Here is a 25,719-nt window from a genome sequence, read left to right as displayed (position 1 = left end):
AGAAAAAGGCAGCAGCAAACCCCTTGGCGCTGGAGCAGCGGTGCAAACTGGGAACACAGACCCGCGCTCTGAGAAGAAAGGGCAGAGGCGTGCGGGCGCAGCGGGCCGCCCCTCGCAGGCTTGGTAAACTGATGTGTAAAGCGGAGAGTAACTTCACAAACCGCCCGGGGAAAAGGTCAGAGGAACAGGAGCGGGAGAGCAGGAGGCACCATGCAGGTGGTCACCTAGGTGAGTAACGCTTGGTGGAGGGGACGTGCTGGCGGACATGCTGATTGTGGATGGAACATACAAGACACACGGAACAGACAGACAGACGGAGAGGCATGACCATGACATCTGCTATGGGTGCAGCTGGAGGACACGCCTGCTCCTCAGCACAGGGCAGAGCTGAGAGACTGCATTACACAGTGAGTGGTCACAGGGCACTGTGCACAGCTTTACTACTCAAATGAGGGCAGAACTAATAAACATTTCTTAAGGGACCAGATTCCTTGGTCCTCACCGTCACAAGCTGGAATGACAGGGAAAATACTTCATGTCACCTCTTTCCCTCAACAGAAAGGCCTTAACACGCTATAGATTGAGTAAAGAATACCTGCACTTCCCACCTTCCGTCTTTCTACACCTTCCTGATTTGCATGGCTGGCACTGCTTTTCTCCCGACCGACTGTTAAAATGAGAATTGTAAACATTTTAAATGTCTCTGGTAGAAATGTCATTCACATGAAATTTACTAGTTTTCTTAGGATGCTCTATATGGAATTATACAACTTCCTCAAAAGAAATGCGAATATGGTCTGACAGGTAAGCATACAGTTGACTTCCTCCACGATATTCCAGGTACCTCCACTGCCTCAGAACCTCCCCACCTCCAATGCTGTCATCTGCCTCATGTGTCACCCCGAGCCAGCACTGGAGTCCTTTTTAGCTTCTTATGTCAATTTGGTATCCAAATCACCCACGTATATTTTCCCTCGGTATTTTCTCTTTGCTTTAACAACAGTGTTTTTGAGAATTTTAGGAATAGGACTGTAAACATTTTCAAGTTAAAAATGGTCTATCATATCAAATATTATACCTAAGAGACTGCACTAAAAATATTTTCATCTAGATAGAGATTGGGAGGGGGTTTCAATCGAGCCATACAAATCTGTAAATCTTAAAACTGGGGAGTGGTAATCTTCCAACCTTATTCTTTTATTGGCATTAATTTGGCTATTCTAGGTCCTCTGTATCACCATATGAATTTTAGAAGCAGCTCATCAATTTCTAAAAAAAAGTCTGCTGGAATTCTGACGGAGATTGTGTTAATTTGGCATCTTAAATGGTATTGAGTCTTTCAACCTGACCCATAAAGGAATGGATGGGGGAGTAATTTTTGTAAGAATGTCAATCACACAAAACACCGAGTCATGTAATCTAATGTCAAGGGTCATGAAAACAAACATGTTACAGAGGAGGCCCTCAATCATAAATCACACAATTATGTATTATGTTCAGTACATTCTGGGTGCTGTTTGCTCTTTTCCTAGCTTTAATTATCAAGTCAGAGAATGTACTGAAAGGAAAAATTCTCCAACCCTAACATATTTAATGCGAAAGAACTGGCTCGTAAATCATGTTTCCTTCTCAGCTTTGTATGGACTTAAAAACGAACGTGTGGTTACAAGTTCACAGGCAGGCGAGGCTCCCTGGGCGAGGGCACTGGCTCAGCGCCCCTGCATGTCTGCAGGTGACAGACTGGCTGTCCTGTCCTTAGCACGCGCTAAGCCGTAGAACCAAAATGGTAATCAAAAAGAGGACCTCAAATTCCTTCCAAACTAAAAAAAAAAATCAAGAAAATTAATACTCCCACAAGTGGAGAAAAAATATAAGAATTTTATTTTTTTATTAAGTCTATTTCATTGATAAAAATATTAACATGAGGAAATTATGATATGCAATTAGATTAAGTAAAAAAATAAGTTACTAGGGGCACAGTGAATTTTACCACTGTATTTTTATATTTCCAAGATTTGATGAGCTGCAAGAAGCACGAATTCACCTGTCTTTTATTTTAACCTACAGCCAGGAGCTGGCTGGCGGGAGTGGCGTGACCGTGGTCAGCAAGCGCACCGCCTCCTGCAGCGCTGAGAAAAAGAGTCTAGACCAGGGCCGTGTGTGTACTACCATAGTGATTCTAAATTTTCTAGCAGCCACGTCAAAAAAGTAAAAAGCAATAGCAATAGGTGAAATTAATTTTAATGTTTTATTTAACCCAGTATGTTAAAAATATTAAAATTTCAACAAATAATCAATAATAAAAAAATGACGAACGGACTGTTTTTACATTCTTTCCCTCACAGTAAGCCTGGGAATTCCCGAGTTTGAGTGACGGCACACGCGGTGCTGATGGCCACATTTCAGGCTCAGCCACGTGGCTGGGGTTTGGACAGCACAGTCTATATGGTCTGGATCGTATGCTCTGGGAAATGTCTGATCCTATCTGACCAGGTGGGGAATACAACTTACTTGAATTAAAATCAAACATTATCCCCCGCCCCCATCTGTTTAACTGTGTTCCAAATGACATGAGCACTTAGGAACCACTTGCACACGGCACACACCTCAGCCATCAGGCTGTCAGTGATGTAACTCCAGCCACTCAACGTTCACGTGTCAGAATCCCAGTACTGGTGTCTTTGGAAACTTGCTGGTGGGAGGGAATTAAAGTTCAAAGTCAGACCCAGCCCAATCCCCAGCCCAGCCAGGACCACATCAGCTTCCGTGGACAGAGGCACAGCACCGCAGGCTCTGCGCACGCAGGCGGCAGCTAGTGCGTCACCTCTTTGTAGCCCACGTTGCATATACTGTATCCCTGGTCAGTAATAAGAGTCCATGTTTGGACAGTATAGCGTGGAAACAAAACCACTCGAGTGAGGGAGGACGTGTGGTGGTTCCGACAGAGCCCGCAGCCTCGGGAAACCCCAACAGAGCCCGGCCCTGCACAGGCCTCACAGGCCCTTCGGTCCTTCGGGGGAGGGAGGCGAGGCTCCGCCCTGGTGTCTGGTGCTGAGCTTGGCCGTAACTATGACGAATGGGGACCAAGAGAAGTTGGAGAAGGCAGAGGGAAACGAGTGGCAAGACATTACTGCGAAGCTTTTGACTTTTTGCTCAAGTTAACATTGAAAGACATTTAAGGGTGGGCACTGCTGTTAAGATAAACGAGTAGACAAAATTGCAGGCACATACGTCATTCTTAAAAACTGTTTCTAGTAAACTATCACTGAGCTGTACAGATACATGTTTCCTGTAGGTTTACCCAAGTTTAATTTTTATGTCTGGCTCACGAAGACTGCCGGACAGCACCTCACCTACACGATCACGTGCAGCTCAAAGCAAACCTACAGCGAGCGCCCCTCAGCTGAGCTCTGCGCAGTTTACCTGGCGGGCCTCTTCGTTCACTGTCTTTCTCAGCATCTGCACATCTTCAAATAGGGGCCCATCTGTCTCCATTGCAACCGGGATGCTCATGGTGCTCGCTTGACTATGTATTGAATACTGCAATGCAAAGTGTGCAATCACTCTCTGTTAGCGCCTGGGGCCGACGCCAGGGTCTCCTCCGGGCTGGGCACGGCTCCCACCAACACTCCCAGGGCCCTCTGCTGCCTCCGCCTGCTGCTGGCCACCTGGAGTGCCTACAGCTGGTCACACGCAGGAGGAGGGCAGAGCTGTGTCAGTGGTCGCTCCACCATCCCGGCCCCCGCCTCACAGTGGCCTTTGGTGTCCTGATCCCACACAAGCAGTGAGGGCACAACATGGATTGGTCACCAGGGCCTGTTTCACACTGAAACCGCCATCTCTAACCTCCCAATCTTTGCACTGCTGATCTGTGAGGTGCACCCTTTTCTCTCCCACCTTCCTTTCTGGATCCTTTACCCCATTTTTCTAACTGGCTTCAGCCCCCCCATGGACCACATCCTTTGCCCACACCCAGAACGCACAGCTGCTGCTCCGAGCTGGCAGCAGGGAAGGACCAGTGCACCCCCAAGTCCAGGAACGCCTGTCCACGGGGCCCAGCCTCACAGGCATCCCAGCGGCTCCCTTGTCACCTCCCCACTGGCCTGGGCTCTGGCTTGGCATGAATCAGCACTCACAGCAGAGGGTCTTTCTGCTGTGAGTGCTACTCCAGGGGCTTCCCATGAAGTGGGTGCCGTGGCCCATTTGACGAGGATTGAGACTCCGAGTGGGCAGTGAGGGGCAGCTGTTGCCCCTCTATCCCACACCCTCCACGCTTTGCCTGGGGGGTGGGGGTGTCCCCTTGCCCTCCGGCCTCTAACCTCCTCCCTCCCACCACAGTGCGCTTCCAGGAATGACGCTTGGTGTCTTTCTCGTCTCCCCTCCCCCTCCAGTTCACCAACCTGCTTTGAGCCCTCAGCTCTGTGATGGGACCTCAGCCACAGGCTGTCAGTGGTGCCATCTCTTGGTTGCTAAGCCACTTTGTGGTTTCTATCCTCCTGGACCTGTCCACCACCATCCCTGAAGCTTCCCCTCCTACCTCCCTGCCATCCCTGGATGACAGTGCTTGCCTGCCTCACGCGCCCTGTGGCATCTCGACCCCACCTCGTTCACCGTGCCTTCCATGTCCCCCTGGACCCTGTCCTGGAAATGGCCGCTCACCCACTCACTCACTCAGGCCACACCTCGCTGTTTCTGCAACACCAGTGGGCTCCCGGGCCCCTCAGTGCCCAGCAGAGCGAGGTGCCCAGCCCTCCAGGCCCTTCCTCTGCTGCCAGACGAGTTTCTGAATGGCAAGTCTCACTGGGCACCTTGCTCTTCATGACACTGACACCTGCACACATTTCTGGAAACGAAGCCCAAGCTTCTGACCCGTCTCCAGCTTTAGCCTGGAACGGAGCAGCCAGAGCCCAGAGGCCACCGGTGTTGAACAGCTCGGCTTCCCTGCTGTTCTCTCCCTGCCTTGAGTCTCTCCCATGGATTCAGAATGGGTAAGCCCTGGACGATGGCCTCCCATACCCGCACTTCTCCTCACGTGCCTCCCGCCATCAGCACTTGACGTGGTACACTCTGACCACCGTGCCCTGTTCTCATCTTTGTTCTGGGAAAATTCTATAATTAGTGACACAGCACAGTGCCTCTCAGGGCCACAGCCGCTGGGCCAGACCAAAATGACAACTGTCACACTCAGGCGGCACGGGGCCTGCGCTGAGCCAGCATCAGCTCTGGCTCCTCTGAGCGGAAACGGAGTGTGCTCCACGGAATCTGGCAGGTCCTCGCAGGGCCCAAGGCAGAGAAAAGTGTCAACCAGGTGCCACGAAACCTTCACAGCAAAACCAACGTCCCAGGGCAGGACAGGGTCCTTACTAGGGATCGACCCCTCTATCGAGGCTCAAGGTCACAAAGGGTGAAGGGTCGCACACTAAGAGTTCAGATGCCTGTCATCACTTCCCATGAGGCCCATGCAAGTCAGGGAGAAATAAGTAGTCAAATGACATTTAAGTTAGAAATCTCCACCACCTTATGATTTAAAAAGTTAAATCATGTATGACAATAAAACCCTCATGAAGCAGCCACCACTGCTAGGTCAGACAGACTGAGAACCCTTTCCCAGGGTCCCACGGCGCACACATTGGTGAGAACTCCATTTACATGGTTTGAAAAAAACAGGGACTCCTGGAAGACTTCTTGATACATGCCAGTCAACAGACAGTGAATTACTGAGAATCCATCTTAAAAAAAGGAAGCTATTAAATCAATTCTCAAAAAGGCAGATTTGAGATCAAGAACCAAGTTTCAGAACCCCTACTATTTTTGTTACAGAGATAAGAAATAAATTATTTACTCTTTGCTGTGAATGGCAAGCAGTGATTAGAATTCAGAAAGATATTCTCTCTAGAGAATTAAAACAAGTCCAAAGCTCTGATTTCTAGCCCTGAGATTAGTCATGAAGTATTTTCCGTTTGCACACAGACAGGTCTGTTGGGGTCGAGCCACAGATGGTGTTGACACAGAGATGAAGAGTCAGGACAGTGCTCAGACCAGAGTGCGGGTCCCCAGTGAGTGCACTGTCCTGGCCACGGAGACATTTGTAATGGAACAGAAACGTGATGTCAGAAAGCTCAGAGTTCAGAGCGATCCGCACTACAGAAGGAAAACCTGTCACAGCTCTGAGGTGAAACCGCGTGGTAACACAATCACCAGCACTCCCCCTTCGTAATGCTAAAGTTCGTTCATAAACTTCCCATGAGGTTTTTTTTCTATATTTCAGGTAAAACCAATTAGATCAGACACTCTGATTTGTACATATGTTACATGTCTCCAGAGTGCTGGTTTCCAGCATGTGACAGTTAGGGTGAGGGTGAGGGTTAGGTTCTGACAATCCAGCCGGGACTAACTGCCCTTTGCACTTACACCTGCCCAGATTTATGGTTTTCCTGTGCTTTAAAACAAATGTATTTTAACCTTACTTTCAACATAAATTCCATTATTTTTTTCATGTATTTTTACTGATTTCAGAGAGGGAGTAAGGGAGATGGAGAGAGAAATAGAAATATCAATGATAAGAGAGAATCATTGATCAGCTGCCTCCTGCACGCCCCCTATTGGGGACTGAACCTGCAACCAGGGCATGTGCCCCTGGCTGGAATCACACCTGGGACCCTGCAGGCCGACACTCTATCCACTGAGCCAAACTGGCTAGGGCATAAACCCCATTCTTTAAAGTAGATACCCATAGCTATCTAAGTTAAGTACTATACAGTTCCACAGTAATCTTAAAATAGCACTCAATGTAGCAGCATGGGGTGTACACTGATAGAATAAGGCTGGCTGCTGGTGTTAGGCAGAATCAGAATCCACTTAAGAATGTCACTTAGTTTTCCTATGGCTCAAGTCTCTTGACTGTAGTTTTAGCAAAGGTAATACAAATCAATATGTGATTCTATGGGTAAATAGAACATATCTTTGTATTCATGTATTGCTTTTCATTCAATGTGAGAGATTTAAAAACTACACACCAACTTGGATAATAATTACTTTTGTGGCCCTCTCATCAAAGGGAATGGATGGTTTATCAGTTCATTTTACTGAACCTACTAGGATTTGGGGGGTAAGTTGAGCAGTTCTCATAAAGAAAAAAAAAATACATATATATATACATATATATATGTATGTGTATATATATATATATATATATATATATATATATATATATATATATATATATGTATTTTTTTTTTTTTTTTCTAGGCAGTTGGAGAAAGCCTGAGAATTCTCATTGTGGCAAAGATCCACACAAACGGTTTTCAGGAAGCGCAGGCCCCACGATGACCGCCAAACCCTGTGGTGACTGACAGGGGAATGGCTGCAGAGACAGTGCTCCAGGCACCTGGACCTGCAGACAGGACGCCAGAGACCACAACTCCAGCCCAGGGCCTGGCACCCTGGGAGCCAGCCCAAGAGTTAGTGCTACGCAGAATACGGCTCCACGGCTGGCCACTCTGGAAGGCAGGGCCCCTGTGCTCACCAACAGAGCGAGAGGGTGCTCCTGGCTCAGAGCAGATGCTCACATGGCAGAAGTCAGGCAATTCTTTGAGGACAAAAGGCTCAGCCACAGACACCTGATTTCAGGGAAGAGGACATAAACTTTATACTAAATCTATTCCAAATCTAATTTCTTTTAAAATTTGATATTAAAGAGAAGGAAATCTAGTTTAAGCCACAGTATCTGATATTTGCAAGAGAAAGCAAATTACAATCTTGGTCCAAATAAAGCCTGTGGCCTGGATTTTACCACAGTATATTCATCAATTTCATAAATTATTTTAAAAGCACAAGAAAACGTGTCAATCCTGTGGTAAAAACTTTTGGGGCAAACGAAGTACTTGTACAAAAGTTAGAAAGTATCTTTATTATGGATATTTTCATAAACAATGTTAGTGAACATGATCCCCTCCTTCCCATGACGAAGCCACAGGCCTAACTTATAAAAACATTCTGTCACGCCTTAGAAGGTTTCAAGAAACATTACTCTCTTTTGTAGTACCTGGGGGTTTGCTTTGGCTAGATTTTCTATTTTAACCCATGCTTCTTCTCGTTCTTTCATTTTTAGCTTCTCTCTGAAAAACAGTAAAATGTCATTGGTATTAGAGAAATGAATTAAATTCAAGAAACCGTTAAAGGGGAAAACACTGAATAGACCTGTCTCATTCACAGTGGGGATTACAATACATGGGGCATGAAAAAATACAAAAACAACAAGACTTAGAGGAAAAAGAACAAAATAAATGCTAAAACTTCAACATGTCCACCAATAATGAGTCACATGACCTTCAGTTAATCACTGAACTCAATTTTTCTGAAAATCCAGAAAATGTGCTACAAGACCTTTAGGTTCCCTTTTAGAAACTGATACCCTGTGAGATGGTGTGCCATCAGCAAAGCCCGATGTTTAAATATTTCACATCTGAACACTGTGTTCGCTGAGCTCAGAAGGGACCAGGCAGCCTAAGAAGGGACCAGAAAGCCCCTGTGCCCTGCCTGCTGTTTACGATCATCTCACGTGTTTATACTTGGCTGCCTCTCTCCACGCTGCCCCGAGTAAACCCCAAAGACAAGGGTCTTGTTTGCTTTACTCACGGCTGTGCTGCTAGAACCTATGACAGGGCCTGGCATGCAGGTAAACACTACCATGCTGTGTACAGAACAAACTGACCACCAGCTATACAGACTGCAAGGTGAGTTCATTCAGTCAAGTTTATCTGCCTGAGCCAGTTTCAAGTGACAAGCCAAGAATAAACTCTGCCAATAGTTTATACTGGACTCTGAAGTGGGGTCTAACTATTGATAGTAACCACCGGGACAGTCAATGCCTCGTCACCAGACTGTCCCTAGGCAGCGCAGGGCCCTGGTTCTGTGGACACAGGAGAGAGTTCGGAGAACGCCTGCAGCACGCACATTACCACATTAGAACTAAGCCCTGTGGAGAGGAAGATTCTGGCTCTCTCATACAAACCTTACAAAATGTAACTCAAATGCCTGCCTAATTAACATGAAAAGTTACTGCACATTACAGCCGGTAAGGGTCCCCAAGAAAAGCAAAAATTCTGAAAGTTAAATAATTAAACTAGTAGCATAATGGAGGAAATAGCTGACTTTAAATGTGTTCTCTGAAAATAAGTTATCATAACCAAGTTTTTATTTGCTTTCCAAGTATGAAAGGATTGATTTTGCTTTAAAGTGAAAGATAACATGTTAGGACAAACTGATGCTTGAGGTTTATTCAGGGTTAAGGGAAAAAATCCTTGAAAGAGTAACTTTTGAAAAGAGCCACTTACTTCAGCTTCTCTGCTTTAAACTGTTGGGTGCAGTCATCAAATAGTTTTTGGTTCATTTCCATGAAGAGTTTCAGTGCGTTGTATATCAAGCCGTGTATTGTCCTAGAGATAAAACTCACGTTGAAACTCAGAATGCATGATCTTTTTTACCCTCTCCCTCCTCCTGGGCTGCAATCTATTTCCATCCAAACTTATCAGGCTGTCTCAATACTCATTTCACAAGTTTCCTGCACTTTAAAGTAAAGAAGCTGATCCTTTTGATTCATTTGTTTCTTTTCTTTAAAAAGAAAAAAAAATATTTTTTTTTTATTGATTTCAGAGAGAGGAAGGGAGATAAAGAGTGGGCTAGAGAAAGATGCAAATGAAAACAACACTGCGGTACCATCTCACACCTGTCAGAATGGCCAACATCAACAAATCAACAAACGACAAGTGTTGGCGAGGTTGCGGAGAAAAAGGAACCCTCGTGCACTGCTGGTGGGAATGCAGACTGGTGCAGCCACTGTGGAGAACAGTGTGGAGTTTCCTCAAAAAAACTGAAAATGGAACTCCCATTTGACCCAGTAATCCCACTCCTAAGAATATATCCCAAGAAACTAGAAACACCGATCAGAAAGGATATATGCACCCTTATGTTCATAGCAGCACAATCTACAATAGCTAGAATCTGGAAACAGCCTAGGTGCCCGTCAGCAGATGATTGGATCAAAAAACTGTGGTACATCTACACAATGGAATACTAGGCTGCCATAAAAAAGAAGGAATTCTCATCATTTGCAGCAACCTGGATGGAATTGGAGAACATCATGCTGAGTGAAATAAGCCAGTCAATGAAAGAAAAACACCACATGACCTCACTCATTTATGGATAATAAAGAACATTATAAACTGATGAACCAAAAGATAGATATAGAGACAGTAAAGCAACAAGCAGACTGTTAAATTACAGCAGGTAGGGTAGGGAGATCTGGGGGAGATAATAGATCAACCAAAGGACTTGTATACATGCATATAAGTACAACCAATGGACATAAAACTCTGGGGAGGGAGGGTATGTATGGGAGGGGGGGCAATGTTAAAATATGTACACAGATAATAATTTAATAAAAAATAAAAAAAAAGTGGGCTAGAAACATCAATGATGAGAATCACTGATTAGCTGCCTCATGCATTGCGCTCTGCTGGGGATCGAGCCTGCAACCAGACATGTGCCCTGAACTGTCACCTCCTTGGTTCATGGGTCGACCCTCAACCATTGAGCCACACCAGCCAGATCATTTGTTCCTTTTCTTTTTTGTTTTGTTCCTTTTCTTACAGTCCGCCATGCAGCCTGTAACCTCCTTCGGGAGCCAAAAGCCACCTTCCTCGGAAACTGAATAAAAAATGCTGAAACTTGAATAAGTGTAACTAAGATAAGCTTAATTATATAGGAGACAATAACAGAAGCATTTTATTTCCTATAAACGTTCGTTTCCTTTCCATCTTATTCACCGAGGACAGAAAAATTAATTTTAATAATGCCTATAGAGCTTTGGTAGGTGGAACAGAAAACTGCCACAGAGCTGCTTAGTCAAACTGAGCTGCGGGCTCTGACACACAGGAGGGGAGCCCAGCTGCTCTGCGTCCCAGCGGAGCCCCGTGACTCAAGCCCCAGCTGCCATCCGTGGAGCCACATCAGCGACCCTCCAGTGATGGCAGAGAACTGCGCAGCAGAGCCTTGCAAACCAAGGAATTGTGAGCAACAATAAAATAGGCGTTAAACCAAAACCCTAACCAAAAACTTTCAAGTCATAACTACTTTTTAATTCACCTTATAATAAAACCCAAATCATAATCAGACAACACTTAGAACCTTTCTTCCTTGGCCCTGGGCAGGAATCATGCTCAATCTTGTGCAGGAACCTGGTTATCACTCGCTAAACTCAGTTAAAAAAATGGGCCCAGCCTGTGGGTTAGGGTTGACATATGAGGTCATAGTTCGATTCCTGGTAAGGGCACATAACCAGGTTTCGGCTTGAACCCTAGTAAGGGACATGCAGGTGGTGACTGATCAATGATTCTCATCATTTGTTTCTCTCTCCCTCTCAAATCAATAAAAACATAAGAAAAAGTAATAAAAAAAGAAAAAACCTACAAAGAGGTTGTTAAAAGTCAACATATTAACAACGACTAGACTACCCCAGGACGATTCCAGCCCCAAGACTGCAGTAAGCGGTCACAGGTGTGGTCAGCATGACGACCTGTTAGCTTCACCTTAACTAACCATCAGAGCAAGGTGAAGGCCACCTGCAAAGCAGAGTGCAGGCACGCCTAGGTGATATGGGGGGTTTGTTTCCAGACCACAACCATCGAGCAAGTAGTCATCTTTTTGCTGGAGGAGGGTTTTGCCTTCATCTTTGTTGTTAATCCTCGCCTAGGATATTTTTTCCATTGATTTTTAGAGAAAGTGGAAGGGGAGGAGGGGGAGAGGGAGAGAGAAGACAGAAAAACATTGATGATTGGTTGCTTCCTGCATGTGCCCCAACAGGGCCAGGGATGAATCCTGCATGTGCCCTTGGCTGGGAATCAAACCTGCCACCCTTTAGTGCTTGGGCTGATGATCCAACAATTGAGCAACACTGGCCAGGGCCTGCCTTCAAAGTGTAAAAAACACGTTGTGAAGTGCAATAAAGCAAGGTGTGCTTGTTTTCTAACATTGTGTTGATTGATCATGACAAAACACTATGCTGGGTGACAATATTCTCTTATTTTTTGGAGAAAATCGGTCCATTCCTGCCCTTCCCTGAAAGGACAGGAGAAGCAGAGCAAATGTGAGGTTCCTCAGGCTGGGTTTGGATCACCTGCTCTACAGGCAGGGAGCACAGTGGGTGGTTCTAGGTCACAGAGTGTGTGTGACAGCAGAACCCGAGGGTCCCAAGGATGGAGTGGCGACTGCCATTCTGCCGGGGCTGTGCCCGGGAGCTGTGACGGGACCTTTGACTCCTCTGGAGGAAACTTAACAAGATGCTGCTACTCACAAGGCCAGGGATTGTGGCTGTGAACATGTGGGCACCGGGGGTAAGGAGGCAGATTAAAGCCACGCTTCCACTTAACTACAAGTCCTATAAGAAGACATCAATATCTCGTTCCTTAACTGATACTTCAGACTTGGTTTGAAGAATGAGCAGAATATGCAAATGTAAAAAACATATAGATACTATACCTCAGTGGTTCTTGACCTTTTTAATATCATAACCCTTTAATATAGTTCCTCATGTTGTGGTGACCCCCAACCATAAAATTATTTTCACTGAGAACCGCTAGCAGGGTCGCCTAAGACCGTCGGAAAACACAGATATTTACATTATGATTCATTAACAGTGGCAAAATTATAGTTATGAAGTAGCAACAAAAATAATTTTATGGTTGGGGGTCACCATAACATGAGGAACTGTATTAAAGGGTTGCGGCATTAAAAAGGTAGAGAACCACTGCTACCTGAAACTCATAGAAATAATGTTCAATGCAAACTGTAATTGAGAAATAAAAAAAAACAAATAAAAACTCGTAGATGTGTTGCCAAAACAGGTTTGGCTCAGTGGATAGAGCGTCAGCCTGCGGACTGAGGGGTCCCAGGTTCGATTCCGGTTGGGGGCATGTACCTTGGTTGTGGGTATATCCCCAGGGAGGGTGTGTGTGCAAGAAGCAGCTGATCGATGTTTCTAACTTTCTATCCCTCTCTCTTCCTCTCTGTAAAAACTCAATAAAATATATTTAAAAACAACAACAACAACAAAACACGTAGATGTGACGATAGCCAGCCTGCTTACTTATTCCAGTGGGTCTTTGAATTGCGATACAAGGACGGGAACATGATGGGCAGGATCTTGGCCGCGTTGTCACTGATGAGGCTCATAATGTACTCATTGTTCCAGTAATACAGCGCTCGCTCTGCCACCTGGAAGACAGGAAGTGCACGCTTTGTTCCGGGTCATGACTAAAATCATTCAGCAAATATCCCTCCTACTACACCTGTGAGTAGGATAATGAAGTATACTGCCTTAGAAAATAATTATTTTTACAAATTCACAAAACCCTAGACCAGCGACTGTTAACCAGCGTGCCTCAAGAATTTTTAAAACATACAATACTGGACTATTCAGTCAGGGCATTCATCTCTTTTCCTTTAGATGGTAAACAAAAACAAGCAAGCAAGCAAACAAACAAACAAAACAGCCAACACAACAGTGGCCACCAGTGTGAATGCCCTGTCTTGATCCATAAATACTGGTATACAGGTCATATTATAGAGTTGCATCTTATTGGTCTCATCAGTTTGTAAAATATAAAAAAAGTTACATCTGATTGGTTAATTTTTGGTACCAGAAATACTTATATACAAATGTCACTTTGGAGCAAAAAGGGTAGGCAATTACTACTATCATCATTTTTTTGTAAATCAACCAAAATTATATCTAATTTTTGTCAGATCAGCAAAAAATACATTTCTTGGTGTACCGCAGAATTTTGCAATTAGTCTATGTGTCACGAGATGTAAAAAGGTTGAAAACCGCCGTCCTCGGCTGTAACCCTAAAGAGCCTTCAGCAGAGGCAGATGGTTTCCTGGGCCCTGAGGACACGGCACAGCTTACTCAACAGTCATGCGGACCTGGCTGTATGCTGGACACAAGTCAAATTATCCTTCTTGCTCAGCAGGGACGAGGCATCTGGTGGGTGACTTATTTAACCCATTAGAAGTGATATATCATGTGGTGGACAGTGGTGGGACAGGGGACAGAGTGTAGTGTGTATGTGTGTGGGTGTGTGTGTGTGTGCGCACGCGTGGGGAAACGTGGTCATGGAGCAGGTCCCTGAGGGAGGTGAGGGCACTGGCTGAGGGCAGCGGGAGTAACTGGATGGAGGGATGGGAAGGGCTGGGCAACATGTACCCAGGCCACGTGGAGCTGTGCTGGCACATGTTCCTCCTCCGCTGGGTCACCAACTCCCTGGAGACTGAGGTTTTGCTCTTTTTGTGGTGAGATTTTTACCTTGTTCATGATCAATTTACAATAAATGTCTGTTCACGACACAAAAGGATGGGGTGACAGAGCAGCCGAATAAAGCCGCTGGGAAAACCTTTGAGGGTTTAAGGAAATCAGGAAAAGCGGAGAGTGGCTTGATTGAGAATTCCAGTGACAAAAAACAGGACTATTAGGTTTTTCTAAAGGGTGACGGGAGGTGAATTTATATGATGTCAGAAACAAAGGGCTTTATGGAGAAAATTCAGAGCTGAAGGTTTTATCATCATAGTACCTATAAATATTCATTACTCAGTCAGTTGTGGAAAACAAGTTTTATGCATTTGGAACATGCTGAACACAAGGATAGTTTTACAGAGAAGCCATTTAAAAACTTTTATTGATTTTAGGAGGTGGGGGGACAAAAAGAGAGAGAGAGAGAAGGAGGAAGAGGAAGGGAGGGAGGGAGAGAGGGAGAGGGAGAGAGAGGGAGAGAGAGAGAGAGAGAGAGAGAGAGAGAGAGAGAGAGAGAGAGAGAGAGGAAGATATTAACCTGTTATTCCACCCATTTATGCGTTCACTGGCTGACTCCTGTATATGCCTGTAACCTTGGTGCGATACTCCAACTGAGCCACCCAGCCAGGGCGAGAAGCCATTTTTTATTACTTTTTTAAAAAATTGTTCTTATTGAGAAATGTTGTCAGCGATGGGAACGAGATACTAAAGTATATTTTATTGAATTAAAGATTTAGCATCTTATTTTGAGGTGCGATTAAAGTGAAAACGTGAAGTTTACCTTCACATCACATGAGAAGCACAACGTGAGTGGCCACACCCAGACACCTGTCACCCCCACAGGAGCGCCCCCTGCAGCTGCCCACCGCCCTCTGCACCCGCCATACCTGGAAATGAGGGCTGGAGACGCACTTGGCCAACTGCCGGAAGAGCGGCTCCATGACCTTGACAAATTCTGACGGTTCAATCACATCTAAAATCTCTTCTAACTCATTCAAGAACATGACTTCTTTTGGACTGTGAGTCTTTGGCCAGTATTTGAGCAGTGCCATGACCACCTATGGGAGAGAGAGAACACAGTGTGATGTCCATGGGGCCCCGACATTCGTTAATTAAATAAGGGGGTGCTTTTTCCCTTAGAGGAGTAACAGTGTTTCAGTCCGTTACTAGCTGAGTTTTTTATAATTAGAGGAACAGGCAGTTTTACACACTTTATTATTTTATTTTTAATCTTTTAAAAAAATATATTTTGATTTTTTTACAGAGAGGAAGAGAGAGGGATAGAGAGTTAGAAACATCGATGAGAGAGAAACATCGATCAGCTGCCTCCTGCACACCCCCTACCAGGGATGTGCCCGCAACCAAGGTATATGTCTTTGACCGGAATCAAACCTGGGACCTTTCAGTCCACAGTCCGACGCTCTATCCATTGAGCTAAACCGGTTTTGGCTTATTTTTAATCTTTATTGATAAGAGCATTACAGGTGTCCCACTTCCCCCTCCACACGGTTCCCACCCTGCCCCAGACCTTTGCCATTCCATTGCATTTTATACACTTTAGCACAATTTTAATGTATGTGACCCACTCACTCTTCCTGAACCATTTCAGTGTTAGTTTCTTTAAAAAAGTAAAAACAAACCAAGAGGCAGTGAGGAGAGCTTAGAGAGAAAAGACTGATGGACAAACACAGAGCACATGAATTCTACATGTTTTAGTGTCGGAGTGGCCAGTTCTAAAATTTTTGGTGACACAGACACATGTACAGAATCCATTTCTTTCTCATAATTGATTGTTCGTATACATTTATTATGAGATTGGTGTGTGGTTATATGTAGTGTTTTCCATGGTGCTAAAACATATCAAAGAGACGAAAATGAGATGGTCTTATTAGCTCATGCTTCATGAGGCTGCAGAGGGATCTGAGCTTGGGCCCACACTGCCTTCCGTGTACAGGACCTTGGACTGGTCACCAATCTCTTGGTGCCACAGAGCCTTCACAAAAGACCAGGGGTACAACCACCTCTGTCCTGGGGCTGCTGTGGGGAGCAGACTAGGAAATCCACACCGCTGCCTGGGACTGCTGGCCCGTAGGCGTGCGACAGTGTGGCCGTAACGAGGACCCCACCTAGACAGCGCCCTTGAAGGCACATTCAGTCCCAGGCAGTGGCTTCCTGATCTGTGGATGACAGATGTTCCATTCCTTGCCCACGCCAGACAGATAGAGTTTCTGCTAGGCAATCTTTCTTTTATCATATTCCTATAGTTTCCAAGTTTCTGCCACAATCAGACCAGTAAGCATTAATAATGCTCTTAGAGGTTAGCCACCTTAAGTCTAAAACAGCACAACACCCAGAGCCAGCATTTACCTGTAAGCACATGTCCTTGAACGACTGTAACCTACTACTTGGAAGCTCTGATTAGCCTCTGAACCACCAGCCAGCCGCTAGCGTTGGGACTGCTGTTAAGCCACCACAATATCAGCTGCTAAGTCATCACAATATCAGCTCGTGCGCACTGGCTGGTGGTCCCACCTCTAGTCATTTCCACTGTGGTTAGAGACATGGTGGCCTCTGAGCAGCACCCATGTAGAACGCTTCTGTTTTGACGCTTGTAGCTTTTCGGTTTCTGGATAATCTTTGATATTATACTTTATGAAACTCCAAAATTTATAAAAAAAGAAAGCACTCCTAGTTTGGACGTCTGACATAATTTACAACACAATTATCTTAAAAAGGAATTATTTTTAAAAATGCATCACTTAATGACTTTCCTCCTCCTTTTTGCTCAAAATAACTTAACAGACATTTATCAAGCACCTACTACACCTGCATGTATGGGACCTCTGTTAAGAGCACAGCAGGTGCACATCACCGCGCAGCCCACGGCTCCTAGTCATTTGACAAATGAAATTTTATAGGAGAAACACATTAATATTCGAGCTGCAGAACAACTGATGTAGCGACTTCTGTCGCTGGAAAAGTATTATTTCTGGAATCAGTCACGCCCTGACTTTTCACACTACTTGCATCCATCTATGGGCAGAGCAATAACCATCTGTTTCAGAGTGCGACAGCCCTCTGCAGAAGAGGGCGTCTGCTCCGGGAATGCTAATGCCAGGTGACAATGGCCGCTCGCTGCTGGGAACACTTCAAGAACGGGCTTTCCTCTGCAAACTCAATGGGCTGCTGGCTCTCTGGAGAGGCCTGGCAAGCCTGGGGTGTGTGCCAGCGGCCCCTGCCTGGCATCCTGGGGAGTCCCCTTCCTGACCTGGCACATTAGGGAAAGAGAGAGCTCTCAGCAGGCTGCAGAGGCCTAAAGAGACAGGTGGGCAACAAGAACATGATTTTTCTTCCTGATGAGTTTCTGTTCTTCTTACAACACTGTACATGCTCGACGTGCCCAGAACGCTTCTGAGCACTGTATACAGTTTGCAAATAAAAAATATTACAGGTTACAAATGGGAGCAAAAAATGACTTTTAAATGGATTGTACTTTAAGAATTCTGGAGCCCCAAAACAAACAAAGAAAAGCAAAGCAAAGAAAAGCAAAGAATTATGGAGTGTGGACATTTCCTTGGGAGCTTCCAGAATCTCAGAGCTGAGGCAGAAGCGTGAGAAGACCCAGGGAGGACAGTGCAGGGACGAGTGACTCTGAAAGGGGCTGCCTGTCACCTCTACAGACAGCAGCTGAGGGACGTGCTCAGAGCTGGTCCTGAATATGTGGGTGAGGTAGGGGAGTCTACATATAGCATTTAGAAGCTTAACAGAAAGCAGAGATCAGAAGTCAGTTTCACACAGGGACACAGTATTAGGATTTCTTCATGTCTTTTCACAAGAAAACTAAAAGACTGTATCTAATACCTTTTTTGTTGTTGTTGTTATTCAAGAGCAAAACAACCCAATTAAAGAATGGGCAATGGCCCTGGCTGGTGTTAATGGTTAGAGCATCGGCCCATGCACCAAAGAGTCGTGGGTTCAATTCCCGGTCAAGGGCATGTACCTGGGTTTTGGGTTTGCTCCCTGTTCCTGGCAGGGATGAGTGGGGGAAGGCAACCAGTTGATGTGTCTCTCTCACACAGATGTTTCTCCTTCTCTCTCTTTGAAAAGCAATGGAAAACATATCCTCAGGTGAGGATTAATAACAACAAAAAACACAGGACCCCCCCTGCCCCCCCCGCCCCAACAAAAAGCAGGATTTGTCTTATTAGAAAAAGAAAAAAGTACGGGCAACAAAGAAACACTGATGGAAATGTAACATGGTGTACCACTGTGGAGAACACAGTTTGGTGATTCCCCAAAAACCTAACCCTAGAATTACCATAAGATCCAGCAATTCCATTTTTGGGTGCACACCCAAAGGCACTGAAAGCAGGCACTTAAAGAGTTATTTCTGTGGTCCATCCACACAATGGAATACTATTCGGCCATAATAAGAAATGGAATTCTGACACCTGCTACAATATGGAAGGACCCTGACAGCATTATGCTGAGAGAAACCACCTCACAGCAGGACAAATCCTATAAGTGGGGGAACTCATAGAGACAAAAGGAGAACAGAGGTCACCAGAGGCTCGGGGAGGGGAATGGGGAGTTAGTATTGAGTGCGTGCAGAGTTTCTGTTTGGGGTAATAACAAAGTTTTGGAAACAGTGGTGACAGTTTGTGAATGTCATTAATGCCAATGAATTATACACCTAAAACAGCAAAGTTTATGTAATGTGTATTTTACCACAATTTAAAAACTTAATAACTGCCTGGCTGGTGTTGCTCAGTGGTTGAGCATCAACTTATGAACCAGGAGGCCACAGTTCAATTCCTGCTCAGGGTACATACCAGGCTTGATCCCCAAGAGGGGGCATATAGAATGCAGCTGATCAATGATTCTCTCTCATCATTGATGTTTCTCTCTCTCTCTTCCTCTCTCTTTTCTTTTCTGGGGGGGGGGGGAAATAATCCTATATATTAAACCTTTAATATGCAAATTGACCAAACAGTGGAATGACAGGAATGACCAGTTGCTATGACACACACCGACCACTGGGGGCAGATGCTCAATGCAGGAGTTGCCCTGGTGGTCAGTATGCTCCCACAGAGGGAGCGCTGCTCAGCTACAAGCTGGGCTCAGGGCTGGCGAGTGCAGTGGCGGTGGTGGGAGCCTCTCCTACCTCTGCTGCAGGCGGACAGTAAGGGGTGAGGGGTCTTGGATTACCAGAGCCCCAGACTGTGACAGGAATCACAGACTGCAAGACGGTGCAGAATGGGCTAAGGACCCCCCCTCCAGTGCACGAATTTCATGCACTGGGCCTCTAGAGAGTGTGTGTGTGTGTGTGTGTGTGTGTGTGTGTATTTAAAAAATAAAAAAATAGTTAATAACAATGTATTAAAACCCACTGAACTGTATATATTAAATGGGTGAATTATATCTCAACAAAGCTGTTAAAATTTCTTCAAATGCTTCCCCTGGCACGTGACATGCCCGACTTTGTTAATGTAGGCTACAATAGCTTTTGTATTTTTAATAGCGATAATATGCCAAGAAATGGGAAATCTAAGCACTGAATGGCAGCAATGTGCATTCACTTATGAAGCGATGATCAGGAAACAGTTACCTCTAACAGGGAACAACTGTTACTGACAGCAAAGCCTCTCCGGTACCACAGCACTAGAACCCTCGCTCTAGTCCCTCCGACTGAAGTCAGCTACATGTGCTGCTAACCCCAGAGGGGGAGTGTTAAGCTGCACACAACTTACTGGTGACAACTGCCCAGCACAGAGTTCCAAGTACAGTGAGGGTCAAGGTGACATTGTGGCATAAATCACTACAATCCAGGGACCTGTCACTACAAGGACTACACCTGGAAAACCCATAACACCGAGTGAACTCAGAGTGTCACTAGGGCTAGAGCTGAAGAGGGAAGAGCTGATCAGCTGTGTGTGTGTGTGTGTGTGTGTGTGTGTGTGTATGGGGGGGGGGGGCACTTGGCGACAGGGCAGAGCAGGACCACTTACTGGTTCCGTGAGGGTGCTGTCCTTCTCCAGAAACTGCACAACACAGTACGCCAGCTGACAGGTAGAGGAGAGAAGTATTAGCGTTTCATTTTAACAGGGAAGTGCCGCTTCGTTTCTAGGACCCTAGCATCACTGCTAACACGTTCCTCTGCTGAGACAAGGATGTGGCCCGCTCAGGTGCTGCCAGGGGGTGTCCCAGAAAGGCGGGATGAGCCCCACTGCAGCCAGCACAGGTTCTTCCCCCTCACCAACTGCAGAGGGGACAACAAAAAGCTGAGGAGATCGGGAAACTGTCTTTTGGGCTAACACCAATATGTCAGCCGCGGCCTGATGGGGAGTTTTCCTGTGGCTTTTTGGAGACTAATGAACAATATGATAAATGGGAAGAACCAAAATTAAAATCTGGTACCACCTTCAATCTCTGAAGTATTGATTTCTAATACAGAACAATTAATATGACATCAATGGGGCTGAATGTAAAGATCGTCCAGGTGCTGTATACAGGTACCCTTTCTTTAAGGTGCTGGATTTTAAATGATACCACAGACTCATTTCCTCTGAGAAGTCTTCCTTGGCTCTTTTCATCAAGCCTGTGCCTCCCTTTCCTATGCTTAGAACTCACTGTGAAATTCTCCACTCCTGAGAGTTTTCTGATTCTCCTAAAACGAATCTCTTTACCCTCTTGTTCTTTCATTAGCACCAGAGCCTTGGTACGTGAGTCAATAATGTGATATAAGAAAGGAGCCCTCCCAGTAACAGGACGGACTCAGTCTCTGGACTCGGTAATGTTCAGGGAAGAAAGCCGTGCCTCTGAGCCTCTTACCTGGGGGTGGTAGACACTCAGAGATTTCACTTTGTGCAAAGGCAGTAACACCTTCAATAAGAAAATCTTGTGCTCTTCTTTCAGTGGTAAGGCAAATCCATTAATTATACTGTGAAAACAGAAGTCATGTACAGTTTGAATATTTACCAATTCCAGATTTAATAAAAGTATCTTGTTTTTTTTTTTGTTTTTTTTTAATATATTTTATTGATTTTTGTACAGAGAGGAAGGGAGAGAGATAGAGAGTTAGAAACATCGATGAGAGAGAGTCATCCATCAGCTGCCTCTTGCACACCCCCCACTGGGGGTGTGCAAGAGGCAGCAACCAAGGTACATGCCCTTGACCGGAATCGAACCCGGGACCTTTCAGTCCCCAAGCCGACGCTCTATCCATTGAGCCAAACCGGTTTCGGCAAAAGTATCTTGTTTTTATCATGAAAACCAGCAAGCAAAAAGATAAGTTTCAGAATAGAGGAGAGTATCAGCAGAAATTTAAAAGAAAATGAAATACCTTCAAGGTTAATTTTGTCTGTAACTACAGGGCAATTTTAAATTTCTGGATTTACAGGGTGTTATCCAGAACAGTGGAAGTCTCTCGGGACAAAACCTCCTTCCTTATGCCACGAAGATCAGGCAGCTCAGCTGGCAACCCCAGCTCCAGGACGCCCACACCCAGCACTTGCCCTTGGCCTTCGCCCATCCTTAGAATTCCCTTCCCAGGAGAAAGTCAGGCTCGTTATTCTATTGCTGGCAGAACAGAGTCTGAGTGCACAGAACGGCTTTGGTTAAAAATCAGCAAGAAACCCGTTCCCTTCTGCAAAGAAAGAAGGGTCTTACTCTTAACATGCACACCAAAGTTTCTGTCTCTAACATCGAGTGGATATAATTACGCAGCTGCAGGTAAATGTTACCAAGAGCTTTGAAAGCAGTTAAAGCATCTTCTACATTGTTCCCCCATCATTCACGAACCTCAGGGACAGGGGCCCTGCAGGGAGGGTTAGTCTTAAGTGGCCCTCAAGGACCACATGCTCATTCACCTGGGGGAACCCTCAAGATCAGACCCCTCTTCTGGAAGGATCTGGTGACCAAGCCTAGCCGAGGGAGGACACGGAGGCCTGTGGGCACTGTGCTGGACTCCGCAGAGAGCTCACCTTGCCTCTCGACAACCCAGCAGGTGAATAAAATTTATCTTCCCATTTCACAGATAAGGAAACAGATGCAGAGTGGTAAGTAATTTGCCCAAGGTCATACAACCTGTAAGGGACACCCGCCTAGCCGCTCCCTATGCTCTACTCGGGGAGAGAGACCCACCGAGTGTGCTGGCACTAGTCGAAGTAGAAATCTCCATGAGGACTAACATTTTTTTTCAAATTATGTCTACAACAGCAAGTCTAATTTTTCTCAGAACTATGGGGCAGGACCAGAGAGCCATAGGATGACCAGCTTCTTAGCAGTTTTGGAAACCATTAAACAAACACCTACAGGCAGTTTTCACTGCAGGACTCCTCAGAACCTCTAGCGGACAATGCGCTTGAATCCCCAAGAAAGGAGCCAGTGAAACAGCTCTTTCAAGTTTACTCGGCCACTGAACCCTGAGGACTCTGCGAAATGGTGGGTTAGGAGTCCTGCACAAATGTATAGTCATCAATTTAAAAAATGACAGCAAGCAAGAACTCTGCTTGCATTAAAAGTTTTCAAAATGTTAATTGTTTTATAAGTATACATATGAAAAATTTATAAACTCAAAGCAATCTGAAATATTAGCATTTACTCAATTCCTCTGTATAGTAAATGATCTATTCTTCTAAGTGTCAAATATAAACCTTAATGTGACTATTTTTAGCATTGCTTTTGAGGAAACAATTGAACTAGTGTTTCCACAGAATGCTCCTGGGCGTAGGAGGTGGAGCGTACATACTGAGCCACACAAATGGAAGACACTTGTCATCTAGCATGTTCTCATCCAAGAGCTCCTGAACTCTTCCTTAAGTGAGCTCCTGTTTAAGTTCTAGAGAATGGTTTAAGTTTTCTTGCTTTGGGGAGGGGGTGGTTGAATTTAATGAACTGGGTCATTCTGCTATAAATTCCATCTAAAGCCAACGGCTACCAATAACACAAAGACGACTTACCTTCCCAGTATTTCCAGTAATTCTGCTATGCCATTGTGATGCTCTGTTTCATAAATAAACCTGGAAAAGGCAATTTGTTATGTAGAATTAGACAGCGAAATGACACCTGGGAAGACTAAAATCTTCTGAATAAGAGAACAGTGCTTTTAGGGGGGAAATCATGCAGCCAGGCAACAATAAGCACATCGATTTTGTAAAAACCATCCCAGGGGCACTGTTTCTTGTCATCAATAAGCTCCTCGGAGCCTCCCACTCAAAAATTCCCCAACATTTTATTCCGAAAGTTTTCAAACAAAACGTTGGAAGAATTTTACAGTAAGCACCTGTGTTTCAACCACCCAGCCTTTACACTGAACATTTTGATGTTTGCCTTATCAGATCCATCCATTTTGATGTTTGCCTTATCAGATCCATCCAAAAAATTCATCATTTCCCCCCCTGCATTTCAATGTAAGTGGACATCTTAATCTCGACGCCTCCAATATTTAGTCTCTTCCTGACCACTTGGGCCGCCTTGTTGCTTTCTGACACTGCCCCGCCCCACCCCTGTACAGGGCAACCTGAAGACCTCCACCCCCTTGCAGAGACCAGCCTGCCATCCATCAGATACTTCAAACACGTCACTGAATACACTGGGACAATGAGCGGGAACAGGGACACAGAACAGGACGACGTCTCTCCCCTAGAGGATCTGCTCAGGAACCACCGGCCCCTGCCTCACACTGGCTCACGGGGTTAGTCAGTCTAAACCAGGAGCGGGGAACGGCTGGTCCTGCCCAGGCATTCGGGGAAGGGTTAAATGTTTGACCAAAGTAACAATCTAACATTTAAGTTGATAATTTTGTATGGCTCACAAATGATGGTATAAATACCCAAACGGCCCCGGCAGAAAAAGGTTGGCCACCAACATGCGCGCTGATTCGGCTGACGGGAGGGGTGTGAGAAGCGGTTCCTGCCCACCAGATGGACACCTCGTTTGGAGACTGCTCTAAGCCAGAAATGAGATTGTGATTTATAAAGAATGTGACTCCCATTTTATTGTCCTCGTTTGGGAACTTGGCCGAACACCCACAGGATGTAAAATAATCCTGCAGGATGTGCCTAACCCATCTACAGGGCCAGAAGCTAGATCACAGTTGTGACTATGCAAAACAATTTATCATTGTATTATGCATTAACTATTGTATTATTTTCCATGTGAACAACTGTAAACCTACTTCTGCCCACCCGTATACTACTGGATGGCCAGTCCACTGAGGGGTCAGTTCTTGAACTGAGCTCCGAGGTAGGCTTCCCACAGATTTTTAAAGATGGGGGTGTGGAGTGGGGAGAGAACTCATCTGGCTGGAACAAAGGTTTATAACTTGGACTGGATAGCGGGCAACTGGCAGGAAGGTGGGCAGGGTCCATGGAGACTGGAGGTCAGCTCAAACCCACTTGGATCTGAGCCCACAGTGGCAGGGTCAGCAAAACAGTGACATGCATGCAAGTGGATCTAATGTGGCATGAAAATGGGCGGGGAGGTGACAAATGGAACATGGCAGCCTGGGGGATGAATGAGGGCGGGAAGGAAGGGGCTGAGCCACCAGTAGATAAATCCCTTCACTGCTGCCTCATGGAGCTCAGCCTGAAGGCTTCCTTCTGTGTCACTGGTTTGAAATATTCAAAACAGTTTAAATGCACAAAGCTACAACTTTGCATACAGCACCACTTAGCAACTTGTGACACAACTCCTCTCCCTTAGACCTGGAGGAGCCTGCCCGCCCCTCGCCCCTGCACTGCTTCTGATCTGGCCCCACCAGCTTTAGTGTTAAATAGGGATGGCTTTTACTTTTGAGCCATTTTGTTTTCCTAAGTCAACAATGTTTCCTTACTGGTAAGTTCTTACTTTCTCATTACTTTAACTCGATTTGAAATTGGAATAAGAAATAGAAAAGTAGTTTTCCTTCTGACTTCTCCAATGGGAGACAAGAAGTTGGGTGTAAAACGGGAGGGAAGCCATGGAGATCCATGCAGGCGGGCAAAAGGGTTGCTTACTCTTTCAGCAACAATGGAATGAGGGCTCTCTACATCTATGGGCTCCTCTCCTCCCTGCGGGATAAGGCCTGCCCTCTTGTGAGGAGGTGGAACCACTTTCTGCTCCTGAGTCTGTGCTGCTCAGTCCTGGCACGAGTGGCTGGGACCAAAACACAGGGTGAGGTCTGAACCACTTCCAGCTACACCCTCAACCCTGGGAGCTGCTGGGGGCCATCCCAGCCCTCACGGACACCAGGTGCCCCAGTGTCAGAATTGTGAGAAAGAATACATAGTGGTTTTTGACCACGCAGATGTGGGGTGGTTTGTCAGCAGTAGGGACTGAAGCCTGGCCCCACCACAGACACCTAACCTTCCGGGTTCACTGTTTGCCCGAAC

The 25,719-nt window shown here is 45.6% G+C and overlaps 1 protein-coding gene across 9 annotated transcripts in view; it reads right to left on the bottom strand.

Moving 5' to 3' along the window:
- PPP2R5C (protein phosphatase 2 regulatory subunit B'gamma) overlaps positions 1-25,719 on the bottom strand; it is a 138,654-nt gene that overhangs the window by 3,491 nt on the left and 109,444 nt on the right. For 3 of the 9 annotated variants that reach the window (XM_084869734.1, XM_084869742.1, XM_084869738.1), the window contains 8 exons: positions 23,308-23,367; positions 21,179-21,287; positions 20,356-20,409; positions 15,235-15,405; positions 13,145-13,272; positions 9,336-9,437; positions 8,045-8,117; positions 3,424-3,540 (listed from right to left, as the gene is read on the bottom strand). In XM_084869734.1, coding sequence (XP_084725860.1) covers positions 3,424-3,540; positions 8,045-8,117; positions 9,336-9,437; positions 13,145-13,272; positions 15,235-15,405; positions 20,356-20,409; positions 21,179-21,287; positions 23,308-23,367 — 814 coding nt within the window. Of the gene's footprint in view, positions 1-595; positions 668-3,423; positions 3,541-8,044; positions 8,118-9,335; positions 9,438-13,144; positions 13,273-15,234; positions 15,406-20,355; positions 20,410-21,178; positions 21,288-23,307; positions 23,368-25,719 lie in introns of all 9 variants that reach the window. The other 6 variants (XM_084869737.1, XM_084869741.1, XM_084869736.1 and 3 more) reach the window with 5 other exon arrangements.

Source organism: Pipistrellus hanaki, assembly GCF_964339955.1.
Source record: "Pipistrellus hanaki genome assembly, chromosome: 1".
NCBI classification, from domain to species: Eukaryota; Metazoa; Chordata; class Mammalia; order Chiroptera; family Vespertilionidae; genus Pipistrellus; species Pipistrellus hanaki.
The sequence above is the reverse complement of the archived record's forward strand: the minus strand, read 5'-3'. Positions and strand labels throughout refer to the sequence as shown.